This window comes from Hylobates moloch, unplaced genomic scaffold, assembly GCF_009828535.3.
Source record: "Hylobates moloch isolate HMO894 unplaced genomic scaffold, HMol_V3 SCAFFOLD_21, whole genome shotgun sequence".
Taxonomy (NCBI): domain Eukaryota; kingdom Metazoa; phylum Chordata; class Mammalia; order Primates; family Hylobatidae; genus Hylobates; species Hylobates moloch.
The window spans coordinates 48,218,440-48,236,277 of NW_026652296.1; the positions used below are offsets into that span (position 1 = coordinate 48,218,440).

General features: G+C 42.8%; 1 protein-coding gene across 7 annotated transcripts in view; it reads right to left on the minus strand.

Moving 5' to 3' along the window:
• SPTLC3 (serine palmitoyltransferase long chain base subunit 3) overlaps positions 1-17,838 on the minus strand; it is a 171,557-nt gene that overhangs the window by 57,087 nt on the left and 96,632 nt on the right. For all 7 annotated transcript variants that reach the window (XM_058433216.1, XM_058433217.1, XM_058433213.1 and 4 more), the window contains one exon: positions 4,065-4,170. In XM_058433216.1, coding sequence (XP_058289199.1) covers positions 4,065-4,170 — 106 coding nt within the window. The remainder of the gene's footprint in view (positions 1-4,064; positions 4,171-17,838) is intronic.

Consider the following 17,838-nt stretch of genomic DNA (forward strand, 5'->3'; position numbering starts at 1 on the left):
ACACTGAAATAATACTATATTAGTTTTAAACCTGAAATCATGCATTCCTGAAACTTTGGATTTTAAGTTTCAATGCCCCTGTGTTACAGATGAAGAAACTGAGGCCTACATAGATTAATGGTAAAGGTCAAATGGGTGATCTTGCATTTTCCATATTTACTTCATTGGATGTGGACACATGGGCTGACTCTTCTATTTACATTGAGCCTTTGTCCCATCAGGGCCACCTGGTTTTAATCCCAGCTCTGCCTCAACTCAGTTATTTGTCCTGGGGCAAGTTATCTAAGCCTCTGAGCCTCAATTTCTTCATATTCACAATAACTTCAGGAATACTCGGAGGCCTACTCAAGGTTGCACATGGGGAATGTTTAACAAGGAGTAGACACATGGTCAGTGTGAGTTTTGTTCTCTAACATCCACTTTCTGGATGGAAGAAGAGCAAACAGCCTTGCAACATAGATGACTTATTGTTTTCTGAGTTGCAGCTTCTCAGACTGAAAGTCAGTGTGACAATAAAGACAGCCACTCTTGGTCGTGAGCTTTCTATGGGCTGGGCCCCTGCCAACACTAGTTTATATGACCTCATTGAATACTTACTATTACCAAAGTACCCTATGGAGGCCACACAGATGTAGGTGGTGATGCCAGGATTTGAACCTAGATCCCAGGCCTGCCTCCAAATCCTGACTCCTCTATATTCTACATATGAATAATAATACCTATGAATGGTGACATTGTTATTATTAGTTTTGTGGAGTTGTCTGACTTCTCAGACTGGGTATCCCACCTTTTCTATCTTGATGTCTCCCTGAAACTTTCTGATTTGGCTGATTGCTCCCTTTGGGGGTTATGAAAAAATTGATGTATGTGGGCTCCGTGGTGATGTATGTGGGGGTACTTTACCCAGGGTGGCAGACCACAAGCAAGAGAAAAAAATCTGGAAGTTTAAATTCAAAGGAGGCTTTGTGTAGGTATCAACAAGATACGCATTCCTAATATACCTCTGAAAAGTGGGAGTGCATTTGTGAACTATTGACTTCACATTCCTAACCCTCCTTTGGAAAATCCTACGGGAATTAATTTTTGTTGTTGTTGAGACGGAGTCTCTCTCTGTCTCCCAGGCTGGAGTGCAGTGGCATGATCTCGGCTCACTGCAACCTACGCCTCCCAGGTTCAAGTGATTCTTGTGCCTTAGCCTCCTCAGTAACTGGGATTATGGGAGTGCACCACCACACCTGGCTAATTTTTGTATTTTTAGTAGAGGTGGGGTTTCACCCTGTTGGCTAGGCTGGTCTCGAACTCCTGACCTCAAGTGATCCACCTGCCTTGGTCTCCCAAAGTGATAGGATTACAGGCATGAGCCACTGCACCTGGCCTTATGGGACATATCTGGTGATACTTGCAAAGTAGAACACCTGTTTAAAGGCTTTTCCTTTGAGGTTTAAGGCTGTAGAACTCAACTCTAGGCTATCTTTATTTTACAGATGAGGAAATTGAAGCCCCCAAGAGCTATTGAGGCTTGTCAAAGAGATGCCCTGTTTCCTGTCTGTGAATGTGTCATTTTAGATCTTGGTCTCATTTAAAGTCAACATTCCTGTGTGGGTGAAATGAAAGGAACCTTCTTGTGAAGGAAAATTCATGGAAAGTAGGGACTTCACTCTGTGTCATCACCAGGTTGATTGAGCCAGTGTGGTGGATGGCTTCCAAAGATGGCTGCCTGGAAAGCTTCCCATCCTTATACATACGCGTGGATCCTCCATCAGGGGGTAGGGTCTATTTCACCTTCTTTTGAATCAGGGCTGGCCTCATGATGCGCTTGAGCCAATGGGTCAGGGCAGAAGTGATAATGTCCCAGTGCTGGCAGCCTTTGCTTTTGCTCTGTTGCAAGCCAGCACCACGTTGAAAGGGAGTTCTGGCTAGACTACAGAATGAGAAGAGACTATCTACAGAGAAAGACTATCTATGTGGAACAGAGCATGGCACTCCAGGCGAGAGCCAGTACCGAGGGCCAGATGTGCAAGTGGGGTCATTTTGGATGTTCCAGCCCCAGAAAAACTGTCAGCTGAATGAAGTGGCCTCCATGAGTGGCCTCCAACCAAAGCCATATGGAGTAGAAGAACTCCCTAGTTGGTCCACACAACCCACGGTAGCGTGGGAAATAATCAGTCATTGCTGTGTAAACCATTATGCTTTGGGTGGTTTGTTATATGGCAATAGGTAACTGAGCAGTCACTATTGCTAGTGCAACCAAAATTGTAGTTTGGTGCCACTCTGGCTTGGAGCTGGAAGTCCACACCTGGCTCCCTTGTCCTTCTGAAGTGGTGGGATGCAGGCCTGGCATGGCCACTAACAAGCCCTGCTACTGGAGTGGTTTCTCTGTGTAGCTGATGGGAATATTGGCCAGTAAAATGCTGGTGGTCTACTTAATTTCAGCCATGATCAAAGTGGTTAAGACCTAACTTTCCTTTACTGGAGCCAAGTTCTGTTTATTTGCAACTGGGTTTTGTTTACTCTGCTTAAAGGAGATGCCCAGTCTACTCTCTCTCAGCTGATCTGTGTTCCCACGAATCTAGGCCTGAATGACAGGTGTTTAGATAAGGGCTGTTTGCTCCCCTCCCAGGCTGGCAGCAGGCACAAATCACACAGGGAAAAAGATCCACGCTTGAGGTTACGACAGCCCAGAGTCAATATGAGATTATTTCTTAAAATTGCAAGTTAGGGCCTACGAGTTGTCAGTTATACCAGAACAGGTTTTCTCAGCCTTGGCACTGTCAGCATTTTGAGCTAGATAACTGTGTTGTAGGGGCTGTCCCGTGCATCGTAGGATGCTTAGCAGCATCCCTGGCCTCTGTCCACCATATGCCAGTCACACACTACTGCAGTTATAATGACTGAAAATTGCCAAATGTGCCTAGGCTGGGGCAAGGACAAGCTCACCCTGGAGAACTACTGTGTCTAGAGGGCTCCCAAAGACTTCATCAACAGTACATACTCTCTGGGCTGGCTGGAGGAGGTACTGGTAGGTGATGCAGAAAGTGAGCTAGGAGAAACTGGAAATGCAAACTTTGCATTTCCCACGGTGGGACTGGAAACATCCAGAACCCTAGCCATGGGGGCAGTAAGTACTGGGTTAAAAATATTAAAAATAAAATGAACCCAAGCCTATTATTATTATTTATTATTATTATTATTATTATTTTAGAGTTCGGAGAATTCACTTTTCTTTTTTCTTAAAAGGAATAAAGGCACACTTCTGCTGCTGTTCATTATCCACTCATGTAGCAGGAAAAATGTACACTCAGGGACTAATGAGATTAGTGGGCTGAGAGAAATCCTATGTCTGTTCTCAAGTCTCCTTTGTAGCCACACTCTTCCTTGTCTTAAAGCTAAACAGCCTTCACTTCCTTCCTTTTAATATTTTTCACTTTTCTATCATTATAGGAGATATCTCCCTCAATTTATCTAATGTCAGGATTGTTTGAGAATTGATTTAGGATTGGGCACTCTGAAATAATGTCTCCTTGGCTTATGGACTAGACATCAGCCCACTCCTACCCGCTGGCTCTGGAACAAGAATTGCACTCCAGGTTACTCCTGCCTTGAGGAAAACAGGCAGATCTTTTGTATTCTGACGGCAATCACTAACCAAGTTCAGCAAGCAGCTGGGGGTTGGGCGTGCTGTCCAGGTAGGGGCATCCGGGCCACCCATCAACAATTTCTACCAGTCATAAAGGCAAGGAGTGTTTTGATCTTGAATAACCCAGCTGCAAAACGCCTTTGAAACTCTGGGGCAGTCAAAGGTAGTGGAAAGAATCAACTCAAGTTAGCAATGCCTTGTGAGGATATTTCTGAGGAAGCCTTCACAAGCGGGCTAGCCTCCAAGCTGCTCTGCCATATATAGAGTCATCAGAAAGACGGATGACCCACGTCTGACAGCTCCCATTGGTGGCTCTGTCTCAGGTCCCTGTGTAATAACCAATTCTAAGTCATTTCTCTGTTTAGCTAGGAAAGGTCAGCTTGCTGCAGGCCTCTGCGTCGTAAAATGTGTCCTGTTATTCACATACCTGTAGACACCCTCCACCAAGATGAGAATCTTTTTCCAAGCTCTGCGGGTTCGAGGCTGGCCATAGATGACAGCATCTCTCAGGAGCTTCTCTAGGCTTTGTGTGTCTTTAAATAATACCAAAAAAGAAATTGAGTCACGAAAGGGCTTACTTTTCCTTTTCTACTTTCTTTTTCCAGATGTTTTATGTTCACACTCAGACCTAAACTTTCAGAGAACAAATTCAGAATGAGAGAACCCTTAGGGAGAGAGAGAGAGAGGTCTATCTTTCAGTAGAACTTAGACAAGACAAATAGCCGGATTTGTACAAGTAGGCAGAGTAAACTCTCACCAGTGGGGCATGGTTTCCCAGGCTCTTAAAGGCTCTCCCTGCCTGCCTTAGAGAGATTGGAATCCTACGTTAAATGCATCTCTTAGGTCTAAGCTTTGTTGCAGGCTGCAATGAACTCTGAGAGACATAACACCACTCATCAATCGTGTAGACATGAGCATGTTAAGAGTTCAGCTGAGTGTGCATGGGTCTCGCTTCCTACACTTTGAGCCTTGATTTCTGACATGCCCCAACCTTAGAAGTTTCAACACTTTAAAGCAGTGGGATGATTAAGCCTCTTTTTCAGAATATTTGGAGATCTCTGAACACAATAATAGCTCACAGTTATTGAGCTCTATCTGTGTGCCAGGCACCCTTCTAAGCTCAGTTTTTGTCATACCTCATTTAATCCTCATAAGAACCATCTGGAGGAAGTACTAGTAGCATTTCCATTCTGTGGTTCAGGAAACTGAGACACAGAGGAGTTGAGTAAACTGCCTGAGGTCTATCATAAGCAACAGAACCAGGATTCGAACCCATGTACTGTAATCCATATTTGTAACACTACCCTTTGCTGCCTTATGTGAAAGCCACTGTCCCTTCTTCTTGAATGAAATGGTGATGTAGAACAAGGGAGGATGAATGTTCGGCAGAATAATCTTGTTAACTTCTAATGTCAAATATAATCAATAGTGACAATTCATTTATCTGCTATCAGAGGTAGATGACTGGGTTTGGGTTGAGAGGTCATTTGGAAGAACTTGCCTACCAACCTAGCTGTTTGGTATGTATGTACATGTGTGTGTATTATTTTGTTTTTAACTTTTCAGCCCAGCAAGAAATAAATGGCCGAGATTTATGGGCATATTTTTTAGATTGATTGTATTTCTACTGTGTATTTTTTGCATTTCCTAAGCTTTCCCTTTTTTGAGAAGCTGAAACTGAAATACTTTAGGTCCAGAATCCAATCTTATTTTAAAAGGTGGAGATGCTACTTAACTGCTGGCTTGACTGTTACGCAATGTTCACCAGGCATTAGAAACACCATTTAAAATGCTCACAAAAGGTGACATCTAGCAAAGATAAATCTTTGAGGTCAGGAGTTCGGGACCAACACGGTGAAACCCAGTCTTTACTAAAAATACAAAAAATTAAGTGGGTGTGGTGGTAGTCGCCTGTAATCCCAGCTACTTGGGAGGCTGAGACAGGAGAATTGCTTGAACCCAGGAGACGGATGTTGCAGTGAGCCGAGATCACACCACTGCACTTCAGCCTGGGTGACAGAGAGAGACTCTGTCTCAGAGTAAAAAAAAAAAAAAAGATAAATTTAAAGCTGCATAGTCAGTACTGGTTTTGACCACTATAGACAAAGCTCTCAAGAAGCGGATGTGCATTGGCTTATCACTCACTGGTCTAGGCTCAAGTTAGCTGCAGTTCTTGGTCTCAACGGAGAGCCCTTCAGCTTTGTCTTTGAGTCTCCAGTGTGTGCTTGGATCTGTTTTAGGGCTTCCCTCAAACTGTGTGAATGCATTAGTGGCTGCATTAACTTTTTCACACTGCAACTCTGCCACACTCAATGAGGCCACAAGATAGTTCTTTGAAATAGAGTTGTGAATATATTTGTGTGTGTGTATATTTCTTTTTAATTATCAAGTACATTTAAGCAAACCACATTTAAATAAAGGTGACTTCCTGTGAATTGGAGTGGGATAGGACAAGTCAGAATTTGATAGTGCAATATCAGAACCTCATCTCTGAGAGGCCCCTGTTAGCATTGGCACCTTCCAAGCTGTCCTCAGCATCCACCCACTAGAGACTGGATATCGGGTCCTGAAATTCAGAAAAAGCGTGTGACGTGAATAAGATGCTGCATACTAGCAAGATCTCTTGGGAATCCAAACAGTAGTGTTAATGCACTATTTGACTTCCTTTAACCTCCCTAAGAAAACATCATATAAATAATGGAAAAATAAAGGAAATATGTAATGAAATAATGAAGAATTAAGGGAATAATTCTTTATACAAATATATAAAGCCTTAGGTATTAGATATAGTATGCTATCAATATGCTACCAATAATATCTGGCATGTTATCAGAACCAACAGATACAAAAAAAAAAAGGTCATTTTCCTTTCCTTTCTTTAATCATTAGCCAGAAACTAACTTTTTAGGTGCTTTGTCAGTTTAAATGTGGAATTAATCAATTTCACCAAGATCGTAAGGACCCGCGAAAGAAGAATTGGAAGAATGGTGGATCTTTGTTTTATTTCATGCCACTTTCCTTTTTTCTCTTTTTATCTGCAAAACAGGCCTCATGATATCCTGGCATCACTATTGTGTTCTTTTCACATAATATTACCTAATTGACAAATTTACAGGGCTTTCTTCAGTTCTTGTTCTATTTGACCTGTGGGCAGCATCTGACACAATTCAAAACACACTTGTCTTTTAAGCTTCTTCCCTCTGCCATCTGGACATCATTTCTCTTTAGTTTTTCTTGTTCCTTTTCCCACTATTTCTAGTATTCTTCGTGAGCACTATTTCCTCTTTTAACCCATTTTCCTTTTATGTTTTTCCTTGACTTTTTTTTTTTCTATTTTCTCATTAATCTTCCAGTGGTTCTCAACCTTCAGGATGAATAGAAATAATCATCTGGGTAACCAGTTAAAATGCAGATTCTCGAAATTTCTACTCAGAGATTTTGAATCAGTTGGTGTGGGTCAGGGCCCAGACGTTTGTATGCTCAGTATCCCTGGGGTCTGGAACCCATAATGCAAAGCCAGACCTCTACTTTGATCGATATAATGTTTTTCTAAGCATTTTTTAGACAAATATGGGAACCTCAAACTCATTTCCAAGATGGAACTTGCTGCAGACTACATTCCTGGCCCATTTTCCACCTCATTTGAGTTCCTTCTTCTGTGACTTTGCAGTCCTTCCCTTTCACCGGTGGAGAACGTCTCCCTGCCCCTTGGCTTGGGTTCAGCCAGGTAACTTGCTTTGGCTAACGGAATACAGAGAAGAGACAGTTTGCTAGTTCCAAACCTAGATCTGAAGAGGTCTTATGCATTTCTACTCTTTCCCTTGTGCTTCTGCTAGTGACAGAAAAAGAAAACGCCCAGCCTAGCCCCCTGGTCTCAGGTTGGCCCTGGGAGAGGATTAATGGCACGTAGGGCATGGTTACCCCAGCTCACCTGCAGTCTCCAGTGAGAAATACTTGCTATTATTGGCAACTGAGGTTTGTTCCAGTAATAGTTGCCTAATACAATCTCGAATGGCCCTTCCTGATCTAGCGTCTGCCTGTCTTTCTGACATAGATTGTCAGCATCCCCCAACACAGCCTCCTGATTCTCCTCCATGCTTTTTTCCCTCTTGTCTGTCTGGAGAATGCTCACTCATCACTGAAGTCTTAACCCAAACTCTTCTCGTCAATAATACGGAACAGAGTGAAGGGCTTCCTCCTTGGTGTCCCTCCCGACTTGTCTATTCTTTTTTAAGCACTCATCATGATGTTCGTTTTTTGCTTTCATGTCTCTCTTCCATGAAGTCAGGGACCTCGTCCTCATCCTTCTCGCCCTAGTCTTAGTACACTCTACTAGGCTCAATCATTATCTAATGATTGCATCAATGTTCTTTTCCTGGAGAAAGAACGTAGACTAGGAGACAGGCAAGGAAATGCCACTTGTGGATAGAAATGAGAATTACTAGAAAAGATAAATATCTCCTACCTGCAATATATTTTCAAAAATTGATGGTATCTTTTGTTTTGTTTTAAACAAGAGCAGATATTTTTTAACGTTCCCAAGAGCGTGTTTTAGCGTACGTTATTAACCACTAGATGGCAGCCAAGGAAACAAAAAGCGGCTTTCTTGTTTTGAAATTTTCAGTTAATAAACTTTTACCTATTTGGGTATCTTCTTTTCACTTTTGCTTTTAGTCAGAGTTCCTAAAATATTGAAGAAAACCTTGCGACTTGGAGAACCAGTCTTCCTTTCCTATAATCTTTTATTTATTGTGTCTATAATCTTTTATACTATTATTCATCATCTATAACCAAATCCTCTGAATGGAATAAAGAGATGGTGAATAAAAGCATTCCTGTTAAGAATGTTTTCCCTTTGGGACTTGGAATTTATAAGTTTTTGTGTAGAAATGATAGATGGTAAATGTGGCTCCGACGCCACTGGAATAAAAACTAAACCCAAGTAAACTAAATTAGTCATTTTAAAATGAATATTCTAAGATTTGGAAAAAATATGTAAATTCAGAGCCCACTGTGTTGTTTTTGCACCAAAAAGGTCACATACACACAATGGATTAATCCAGAATTTTAAAATGAACACCACGAGTCCTGAAGAGAAGCTTTTCTCCATTTTAAAAAATAACACCCAAGACATGAAAACAAGCCTTTCAGTGGCCGCGCTGTGTTTTATACATTTTGCAGAGGGAAGCAAGAGGAATCCCAGTCTTTTCCAAGTCAGGGACTTCGTTGTGTTTGACTTGAATGGAGAGTGCCATGGGAGTGGCTTTTGGTGGAGTTCACAGCCCCCCAGGGTCAACACACCAGGATTCTTGAGCAGAAGGAAAATCAATTAGCCATTTTTTTTTCTCCTGCAAGGGATGAACTCTCCGACCTCTTAGAATCACAGAAGCTACACAGGAAAGGGGAAGACTGCGCTCGGCCTGGATTCTGGCCCCACCTTAGCCCCTGGTATGTTCCCCTCTGGTTCTCTGTCGTTCTACAAGGCTGCAGTGCGTGGGTTACAAACCCACAGATTTAAGGGATTGTGATTTATGTTCTGTAGGCCTTATGGGATTCTACTGTTTCAGCAAGCTGCATGCTCACATCTGCAAGGGATTTTTTAAAATAATGATGCTTATTAAGGCACTTACACTTGCATTATGTTAATCCCCATGACACCTCTGAGAAGTAGGGAAGGACTATTAGGTTTTTGTTTTTTGCAGATGAAAAAAACAACGCCAGAAGTTTTGTTAAAAAAAGTTCCCCAAACAAAAGCCCTCCAAACAAACCTGTTCTTGGTGATTTAATAAGAACATTCTGAGATATGGAAATTAAAATAAAAGTATAAATTTGACACCATCTAGGCACACACACACGGTGCTATGGTACAGTGTGGTTGTCGAGTCATAATGACACACCACGGACTTAAAATGACCATTATTTGAGCATTAATAATGCCTTGGTGTTATTCAGCACAAAATTTGACTCACTAAGGAAGTTTCTTTTGGTTTGTAGAGGACTCAAAGGATTGAGCTGGTTTGGTGGTGTATTAGTCCATTTTCATGCTACTGATAAAGACATACCTGAGACTGGGTAATTTATAAAGAAAATGAGGTTTAATGGACTCACAGCTACACGTGGCTGGGGAGACCTCACAATCATGGTGGAAGGGGAAAGGCACATCTTACATGATGGCAGACGAGAGGGTGGGAGCCAAGCGAAAGGGGAAACCGGTTATAACACCATTAGATCTCGTGAGACTTATTCACTACCACGAGAACAGTATAGGGGAAACCGCCCCCATAATTCAATTATCTCCCACTAGGTCCGTCCCACAACACATGGGAATTATGGCAGCTACAATTCAAGATGAGATTTGGGTGGGGACACAGCCAAACCCTATCAGATGGTTATAAATATCTAGCTATAAGAAATGAAAATGTGGAGACCACGTTCCGGTGCCTAGTGCAAAACAGTCCTAGCCTTTCACCAGCATAGTTAACTGGATTACTGAATTACTAAATACTTGGAATAATCCAACTATGTGTCCAAAACTACCATCAGGCTTAGGTGACAAATGCTCTTAGCCAGCCTGAGCCTGTGCCTGTTCTTACATTCAAAACCCTAATAATAGCAAGCCTCCTGCATCTGGAAAAGCTGAAGATGCAGTTTTGTGGAAAAAAAAAAAAACACAACACAAGGCAGCAAGGGCCTCAGAATCTTCCAAGAAGGTAGGGCACAGTTCATAGTGTGTCTTCCTGAAGGAAAAACCCAGACCTTTAGCTTTCCTCTTATTTCACTGTCAAATGGCAACACTGTTGCATACATCAGGGCTTCCTCCGCTGTCTTCTCTTGTGCAGCTGTGGGTTTTCCAAAGGCCTAGATTTAATGTGAGATCTTCGCTCACTGCCCATTTCTCAGTGCCCCTCAGTGCCCCTGCTCCCTCTCCTTTGGATCCAGGAACGCGAGATGGGGGCTGAAACTCAGCCTCCACTTTCCATATGCTCCTGGTGTGGTTGGTGGTTTATTCTTTGTCACCCAAGGCCCCACAAAACCTACTTTCAGCTGCATTTAGAGACACCCTTTTGTTCCCTACTCTCTGGGTTGCTCAGCAAAAATATTTTTGTGTCTGCCTATCAGAGGCACTCATATTTTGTAAATGAAAAGATGGATGGATGATGAATGAATGTTACTTTTTTACTGTTCCTAGTCCCTTACCCCCATCTCTGTATCCACTCTTCTTATTCCTTTGGACATGCAGTTTCATCCTTCAAGATTCAGCCCAAATGTGAAATAGTAAGTAGCGGGTGTTTAAATAGCTATGAATGATGACAAAGAAATTATTCTTACTTTTAAGATGGTGGTGGGGAGGACTGTCCCCCTTGTTTAGCCTTTCGGCGGAAACAAAATCACAATGACCAATTTTGTCAAGCAAAACAATTATTTTTTGAAAGTCACATTTATGGGGTCTGTTCTCCGTGAGATCACAGAGGCCATTTTTGACTGAAAATTTGGTGCCTTTAAGTTTTATAAAGCAGATTGTGCAAGGACTTTGGTTCAGGTTTTCTGGATGGCTCTTTAAACATGTGGATAGATGTTGCACGGCCTTAGGCAGTTCAAAGAAGCAAGGGGATATTCTTGGAAGAGTGCAAAAGACAGCTGAGAGCAGATGACCTGGGTTGGGCTTATGGGTGAGGCAGGTGCTAGGGACAGGGCCTGTTTACCCTGCAGGGGGAGGGGGTAACTGCAGCAACTTTTGACTCTGTAGGCATGAGATGAAGGACAGGCAGAGCCTAGAAACCAGGGACAGGGTGTCCAATACGCTTGGGCTCTGGGCTTGATGCAATGCATAGGATTCTGATCCTCAGGAAGGAGATTGTGGAATGAGACAAAGTACTGAGATGGGATCCCTAAATGAGGGGGCTCAATGCACGAAGGTGAGACATGATTCGGGGAACAGTGTAGGAGCCCAGTGGTTAGGATTCTCAGTCAGGTGGGTGCTGGCAGCATCTACCTAACCAAAACTGCCTTGGCCCTGGGAGAGGTGTATGGCAGATGGAGGCTACCAAGTATTACATTCATCACTCTACCATCCAGGGGCAAACAGAGGGTAGAAAAGGCCAGGAAAGGAGGTAGCGTGTCATGCTTAAAAACGGAGACTCTGGAGTCAGACTTCCTAAGTTTACCAGCTCTGACTCTTACTAGCTCTGTGTATCTAAGTCACTTCACCACTTTATAGATGTTTCTTCTTCATCTGTCAAAAAGGAGATAAGAGTAGCAGGTGCCTCATTTTGTAGTTATGAGGCTAAAATGGGTTGGTCAATGTAAATGGCTCATTACAACGAAGGCTCAATACAGTTGATTATCATTAAAAGGTAGGGAGGCAATTGCTGGCTTTATTAAGCAACCTAGTTTAGAAATCCAAGTTGGACATTGAAATATAAAAGATCATGGCTTGCAAAGTAGTCTAAGCCATGTTTATGGGTTTAACTTTTTACCTAACCTCACGAGCCCTTGTTCTGCAGACTAGGTAGTGCTCAGAGTTTTCTGGCAAACATTGGCCTTCTTTTTCTTCCTCCTCTTGGTAGAATTTTGGTTCTTCCTTTCCACTGTTTTTTTAAACCACTCTAAATTCTTGGCCTGCGTGGACCTCTGACCTCATGACAACTCTCTAAGCTGAAGAAACAGCTTTTCTCCGAGGCTAGCTTAAGAAAGTCTTTGTGACTCACTTGAGGACCGAGGATGCCTGCAGTCTCGCTGCTCTAAGTGTGGTTGTGCATGGCAGCAGCAGCAGCAGTAGCAGCAGCAACACCCAGGAGCTTGTCAGAATGCAGGATCTCAGGCCCCCACCCAGACCTGCTCAATCAGAGTGTGCATTTTAACAAGACCCCTAAGTACCTCGTTTGCATATGAAAGCCCGAGAAATATTGGGGAAAAATAACTTCATCATTTGCTCATTTCCTCTCAATGCACCAGAATCACCATGGAGAACAAATGTGTTGGTTCCTGGTTGCGGCTGACTCTGTAGCTGAGGCCGTGAAATGGCTGGAGAATGGCTGGATGGCACAAGGGGCAGCCTGAGGGTTGGCTATGTCCCTGAAGCTGCCCACAGTAGAAAATGCAAAGAGATATTTTTAATACTTAGCCAGCAAGAATGCAGAGGCCAAACTTCAATATTCTGAATTGAAATTGAGGCTACTAACAGGATAGGGCTCCATTAGCCATCACACTGGACTGAGTTTTACACAAGGGACTATAGCTTTCTGAGTCCTACATATGGCCTGGCAGCAAGTAGCTGGACTCAGCTAGTGGTTAAGAGTGTTAACAAGTGCTGTGCACATCCTGCCTATACCCTCTCAGCCCAGCTTCTTAATGCAAACGCAGGCCATTTTTTGTCTAAGAGCTCTTTTTCTGGCTGTGGGAACATAGCCTGAGTAGGGAGCAGCCTTCAATTAGTCACAAATGGGACTTTGTGGATAAATACTTCAGCTCCCTCAGCCCACAGGTAGGGATAACAGTGGGTTATCTATCCTGGCACCCAGAGTTTCCTAGTAGAATCGAGGTCCTGTTGTCCACTCTCGTCACTTGCTTGACAATGCACCGTGTTGGCTGCCTTCCTGTGCCCTGCTCACCTACTGGTGCTTCCTGTGCCCTGCCCACCTACTGGTGCTTCCTGGCATCACTTTCTGAATAAGTGACTCGTGATTACATCCGTGTCTCAGGGTCTGCTGCTGGGGGAAGCAAACCAAGACAAAAGCAACAGACTTGGGTCTGCATTTTGACCCCTGTGATTTATCATTTGCCTACCTTAGGCAGGTCATGTAATCACTTTGAGGATTAGTTTTCTCTTTAATAAAATGAGGATAATGAAAAGAACTGTGTATCTGGGTTGCTGTTAAAATTAAATGAACAAATCAGCTAAGAACCTAATACCAGTGAAAGCTGAGTAAATGATAGAGTAGTTATGACTCAGCTATTATCCACATTTACTATTATAGAAGAACTAATCTATGGTGATAAAAGATTCTGGTACTCAGGTGTTTTTTTTGTTGTTGTTATTGTTTAAGAAATGAGGTCTTGCTGTGTTGCTCAGACTGGTCTTGAACTCCTGGCCTTAAGTGATCCTTCCATCTTAGCTAACCGAGTAGTTGGGCTTACAGATATGAGCCACCAGGCCTGGCTCTAGTACCCAGTTTTGAATTTAGCATCACTAAATATGCACTTCTGAGTCTTTTCCTGTTTTTTTTTTTTTTTTTTTTTAGGAAATAGACTTTGGGTGTTCTGATTTTGCTCCCTTGCAGAATTTTCCTTCTATTTAGTCTTCTCAGGTATTCATTCTAGCTTTGTGGGAAATGGAGAGAGAAGAATAATGAATAGCTTTGGAGTTAATGGTCAAGCCTATTGACATAGGCTTAAAAGTTTATTAAGATGATCTGAGTAGATTTAAGTATATCTTAGATATTTTTTCCTACAGAGAATTCAAAAATCCAAGGGCCCAGAATTCTGATTCATTTATAGTTGGCTTAAATAACAAAGGATGTCCACTTCCACTGGTACTGCTAAAAAATAGAACCTCCTCCTCTCCAACAGGCAGAAGAGTATTGTTAAGGTGTAAGGAGAGGCCATGAAGCAGTCCATGAGAGCAGAACAAGTTTAGAGTTGCATGAAATTCCACAATCCCGGTGTTTAAGAATGTTCTGGTGCAGGTGGCCGTTCTTAAAACCTGTCTCACAAGTTATTAGCTTCTATCTGGACTGGTTGTATGTGTCATGCACACACAGTTTCTGCAGATCCTAAACAATCCCTGTATTATCAGTCCAATCTGTGTGGATGCATATGAAGAATTAAGACATCACTGCATACTAAAGCAGTTAGTATTATCTTGGGAATAGCAGAGCAAGAAACAGAGGCAGCAGCATCTGATGCTGTACATATTATAACTCCATTCAGTTCTTTCCCTCTCCTTATACTTCTTGCTTCCCTCACCTCTCAAGAAAGAAGTCATTCAGAGGATCCTGGAAATAACCCTGCTCTCAAGGGGGCTGTTTTTGTGATGTAAATACAACAGCAGCAGAATATGCTCATGTTTCAAAGTTGTATTAAACATGTGGGTGTGTGGGAACAAGGGTTTTGTGCACCTGTGAATGAAAGCCTAGTGGTTTCCTATTGCTGCTATAAGAAGTTAGAATACACTTAGTGACTTCAAGACAACACAAACTTATCTTACAGTTCTAGAGGTCAGAAGTCTGAAATGGGTTCGACTGGGTGAAAAGCAAGATATTGGCAGGGCTGTATTTCTCTCTGGAAGCGCTAGGGGAGAATCCATGTCCTTGGTTTTTCCAGCTTCTAGAGAGATGCTTCCTGCTTTCCTTAGCTTGTGGTCTTCTTTCATCTTCAAAGCCAGCAAGGGCTCTTTAAGTCTGTCTCATATTGCATTGCCCTCATCCTCACGCGTTTGCCACTCTTTTCCACATTTAACAACCCTATGATTGCACTAGACCTACGTGGATAGTCTCTTTAAGGTTAGCTGTTTTGCGGCCTGAATTCCATCTGCAACCTGAATTTCCTTTGCCAGGCAGCATGATGTTCGCAGGTTCTGGGGATGAGGGCGTGGACATCTTTGGAGGGTGAGCATTATTTTTCTTCCCAAAGAGAGCAGAACAGCAACAGCAGCTCAGGCATAATAGACTCCCATGGATTAGAGGAGAGACTCTGACCCTAGCTGCACCCATTTCTCAATTAGTTGGGAAGGGCAGTGTTGACCCAGACAGCTCCAGGCTTCACTATTAATCAGTTGTATGATCTTGGACAAGTTGCTTAATAACTCTAAGCCTGACTCTTCTTATTTGTAAAGCAGTTCTTACCTCATGGAATTCTTCACAGGGCTAAATAAATAAGAGAAGGCCATTACCCCATCATGTGGCACAGAAGACGTTCTCAATAAATGTTACTTGCTAGTCTAAATAACAATAGCTAACATTCATTGTTAGGATAGAGATAATAACTATTATCTGTTTTTCATGAGTACAAAGGGAGGGCATGAAGAATAAGTTACTGAATGTTTTGAGAGCTTTGTAAAATTGGGAGATAAAATTTAACCCTTAAATTGTAATTTCAGCAAAAAGTTAAGAATTTAAGGGAAAATTTTATTTGGAAATAATTTGAAACGTAACAGAAAAATTCCAAGAATAAGAGTACTGCAAAGAACACCCACTTACTTTAACCTAGATTCACCTATTAACACTTTATCTCATTTGCTTCATCATCTCATCTATGCATATTTATAGCTCTGTCTGTCCACCTGTGTTTCAATGTGTGTGTACACACACACACACACACACACAATTTTTTCCCTGAATTAAGACAAAGTTGCATATATCATGGTCTTTACCCCTAAATAATTCAAGGTGTCTTCTTTAAGAATAGGATATTCTCCCCTTTTAGAATAGGGTATTCTTTTTTTTTTTTTTTTTCTTTGAGATGGAGTCTCGCTCTGTCGCCCAGGCTGGAGTGCAGTGGCGCAATCTCCGCTCACTGCAAGCTCCGCCTCCCGGGTTCACGCCATAGAATAGGGTATTCTTATACAATTACAGCAGGATTCAGCAAACTTTTTCTGTAAAAAGCCAGATAGTTTTACTTTGGGCTTTGTGGACCACATACAGTCTCTGTTGCATAGTCTTCTTTGTTCTTTATACGATGCTTTAAATATGTAAAAGTGTTCTTAATTCACAGGTCATAAGTTGTCTACCCCTGGACTATGGTGAAATGATCCACTTCAGTATTTTTAATGTTGATAAACTATTCTTATCTAATATTATCTAATTTACCATGCATCTTCCAGTTTTTCAAATTGGCCTAGTAATTTCCTTTATGCATTTTCCTGTCTTTTTTGGAATCTACTCTAGGACCCGCCATTGCACTTGGTTGATACTGTTCTTTCTTATCCTTTAATCTGGGCCATTTCCTCAGCCTTTCACTGTCTCTTATGGTATTGACATGTTTAGAGAATACAATTCCCTTTTTAAAAATAGAACATTCCTGATTTGGGGTTGTCTAGTGATAGGATTCGGTGCTCTAACCTGCATCCCATATAAATGATGTCAAAGGCTTTTTAGGGTACCATATCTGGAGACACACAGGGTCCATCTGCCCCTCACTGATGACTTCCAGGCAACAGCAAATGGAAAAACAAAAACAAAACAAAAACAGAGAATAGAGAAATTCTAAGAGAATACTGCTTTAGAGACAGATGATCTTAAGAATTATTAAGGAGGATGGAGCCAAGATGGCCGAATAGGAACAGCTCCCATCTACAGCTCCCAGCGTGAGCGACGCAGAAGATGGGTGATTTCTGCATTTCCATCTGAGGAACTGGGTTCATTGCACTAGGGAGTGCCAGACAGTGGGCTCAGGACAGTGGGTGCAGCACACTGTGCACGAGCTGAAGCAGGGTGAGGCATTGCCTCACTTGGGAAGCACAAGGGGTCAGGGAGTTCCCTTTCCTAGTCAAAGAAAAGTGTGACAGACGGCACCTGGAAAATCGGGTCACTCCCACCCTAATACTGCGATTTTCCGACGGGCTTAAAAAATGGCATACCAGGAAATTATATCCCACATCTGGCTCGCAGGGTCCTATGCCCACAGAGTCTCCCTGATTACTAGCACAGCAGTGTGAGATTAAACTGCAAGGCGGCAGCAAGGCTGGGGGAGGGGTGCCCGCCATTGCCCAGGCTTGATTAGGTAAACAAAGCAGCTGGGAAGCTCAAACTGGGTGGAGCCCACCACAGCTCAAGGAGGCCTGCCTGCCTCTGTAGGCTCCACCTCTGGGGGCAGGGCACAGACAAACAAAAAGACAGCAGTAACCTCTGCAGACTTAAATGTCCCTCTCTGACAGCATTGAAGAGCGTAGTGGTTCTCCCAGCATGCAGCTGGAGATCTGAGAACAGGCAGACTGCCTCCTCAAGTGGGTCCCTGATGCCCGAGCAGCCTAACTGGGAGGCACCCCCCAGTAGGGGCAGACTGACACCTCACACGGCCGGGTACTCCTCTGAGACAAAACTTCCAGAGGAATGATCAGGCAGCAGCATTCACAGTTCACGAAAATCGGCTGTTCTGCAGCCACCACTGCTGACACCCAGGCAAACAGCGTCTGGAGTGGACCTCTAGCAAAGTCCAACAGACCTGCAGCTGAGGGTCCTGTCTGTTAGAAGGAAAACTAACAA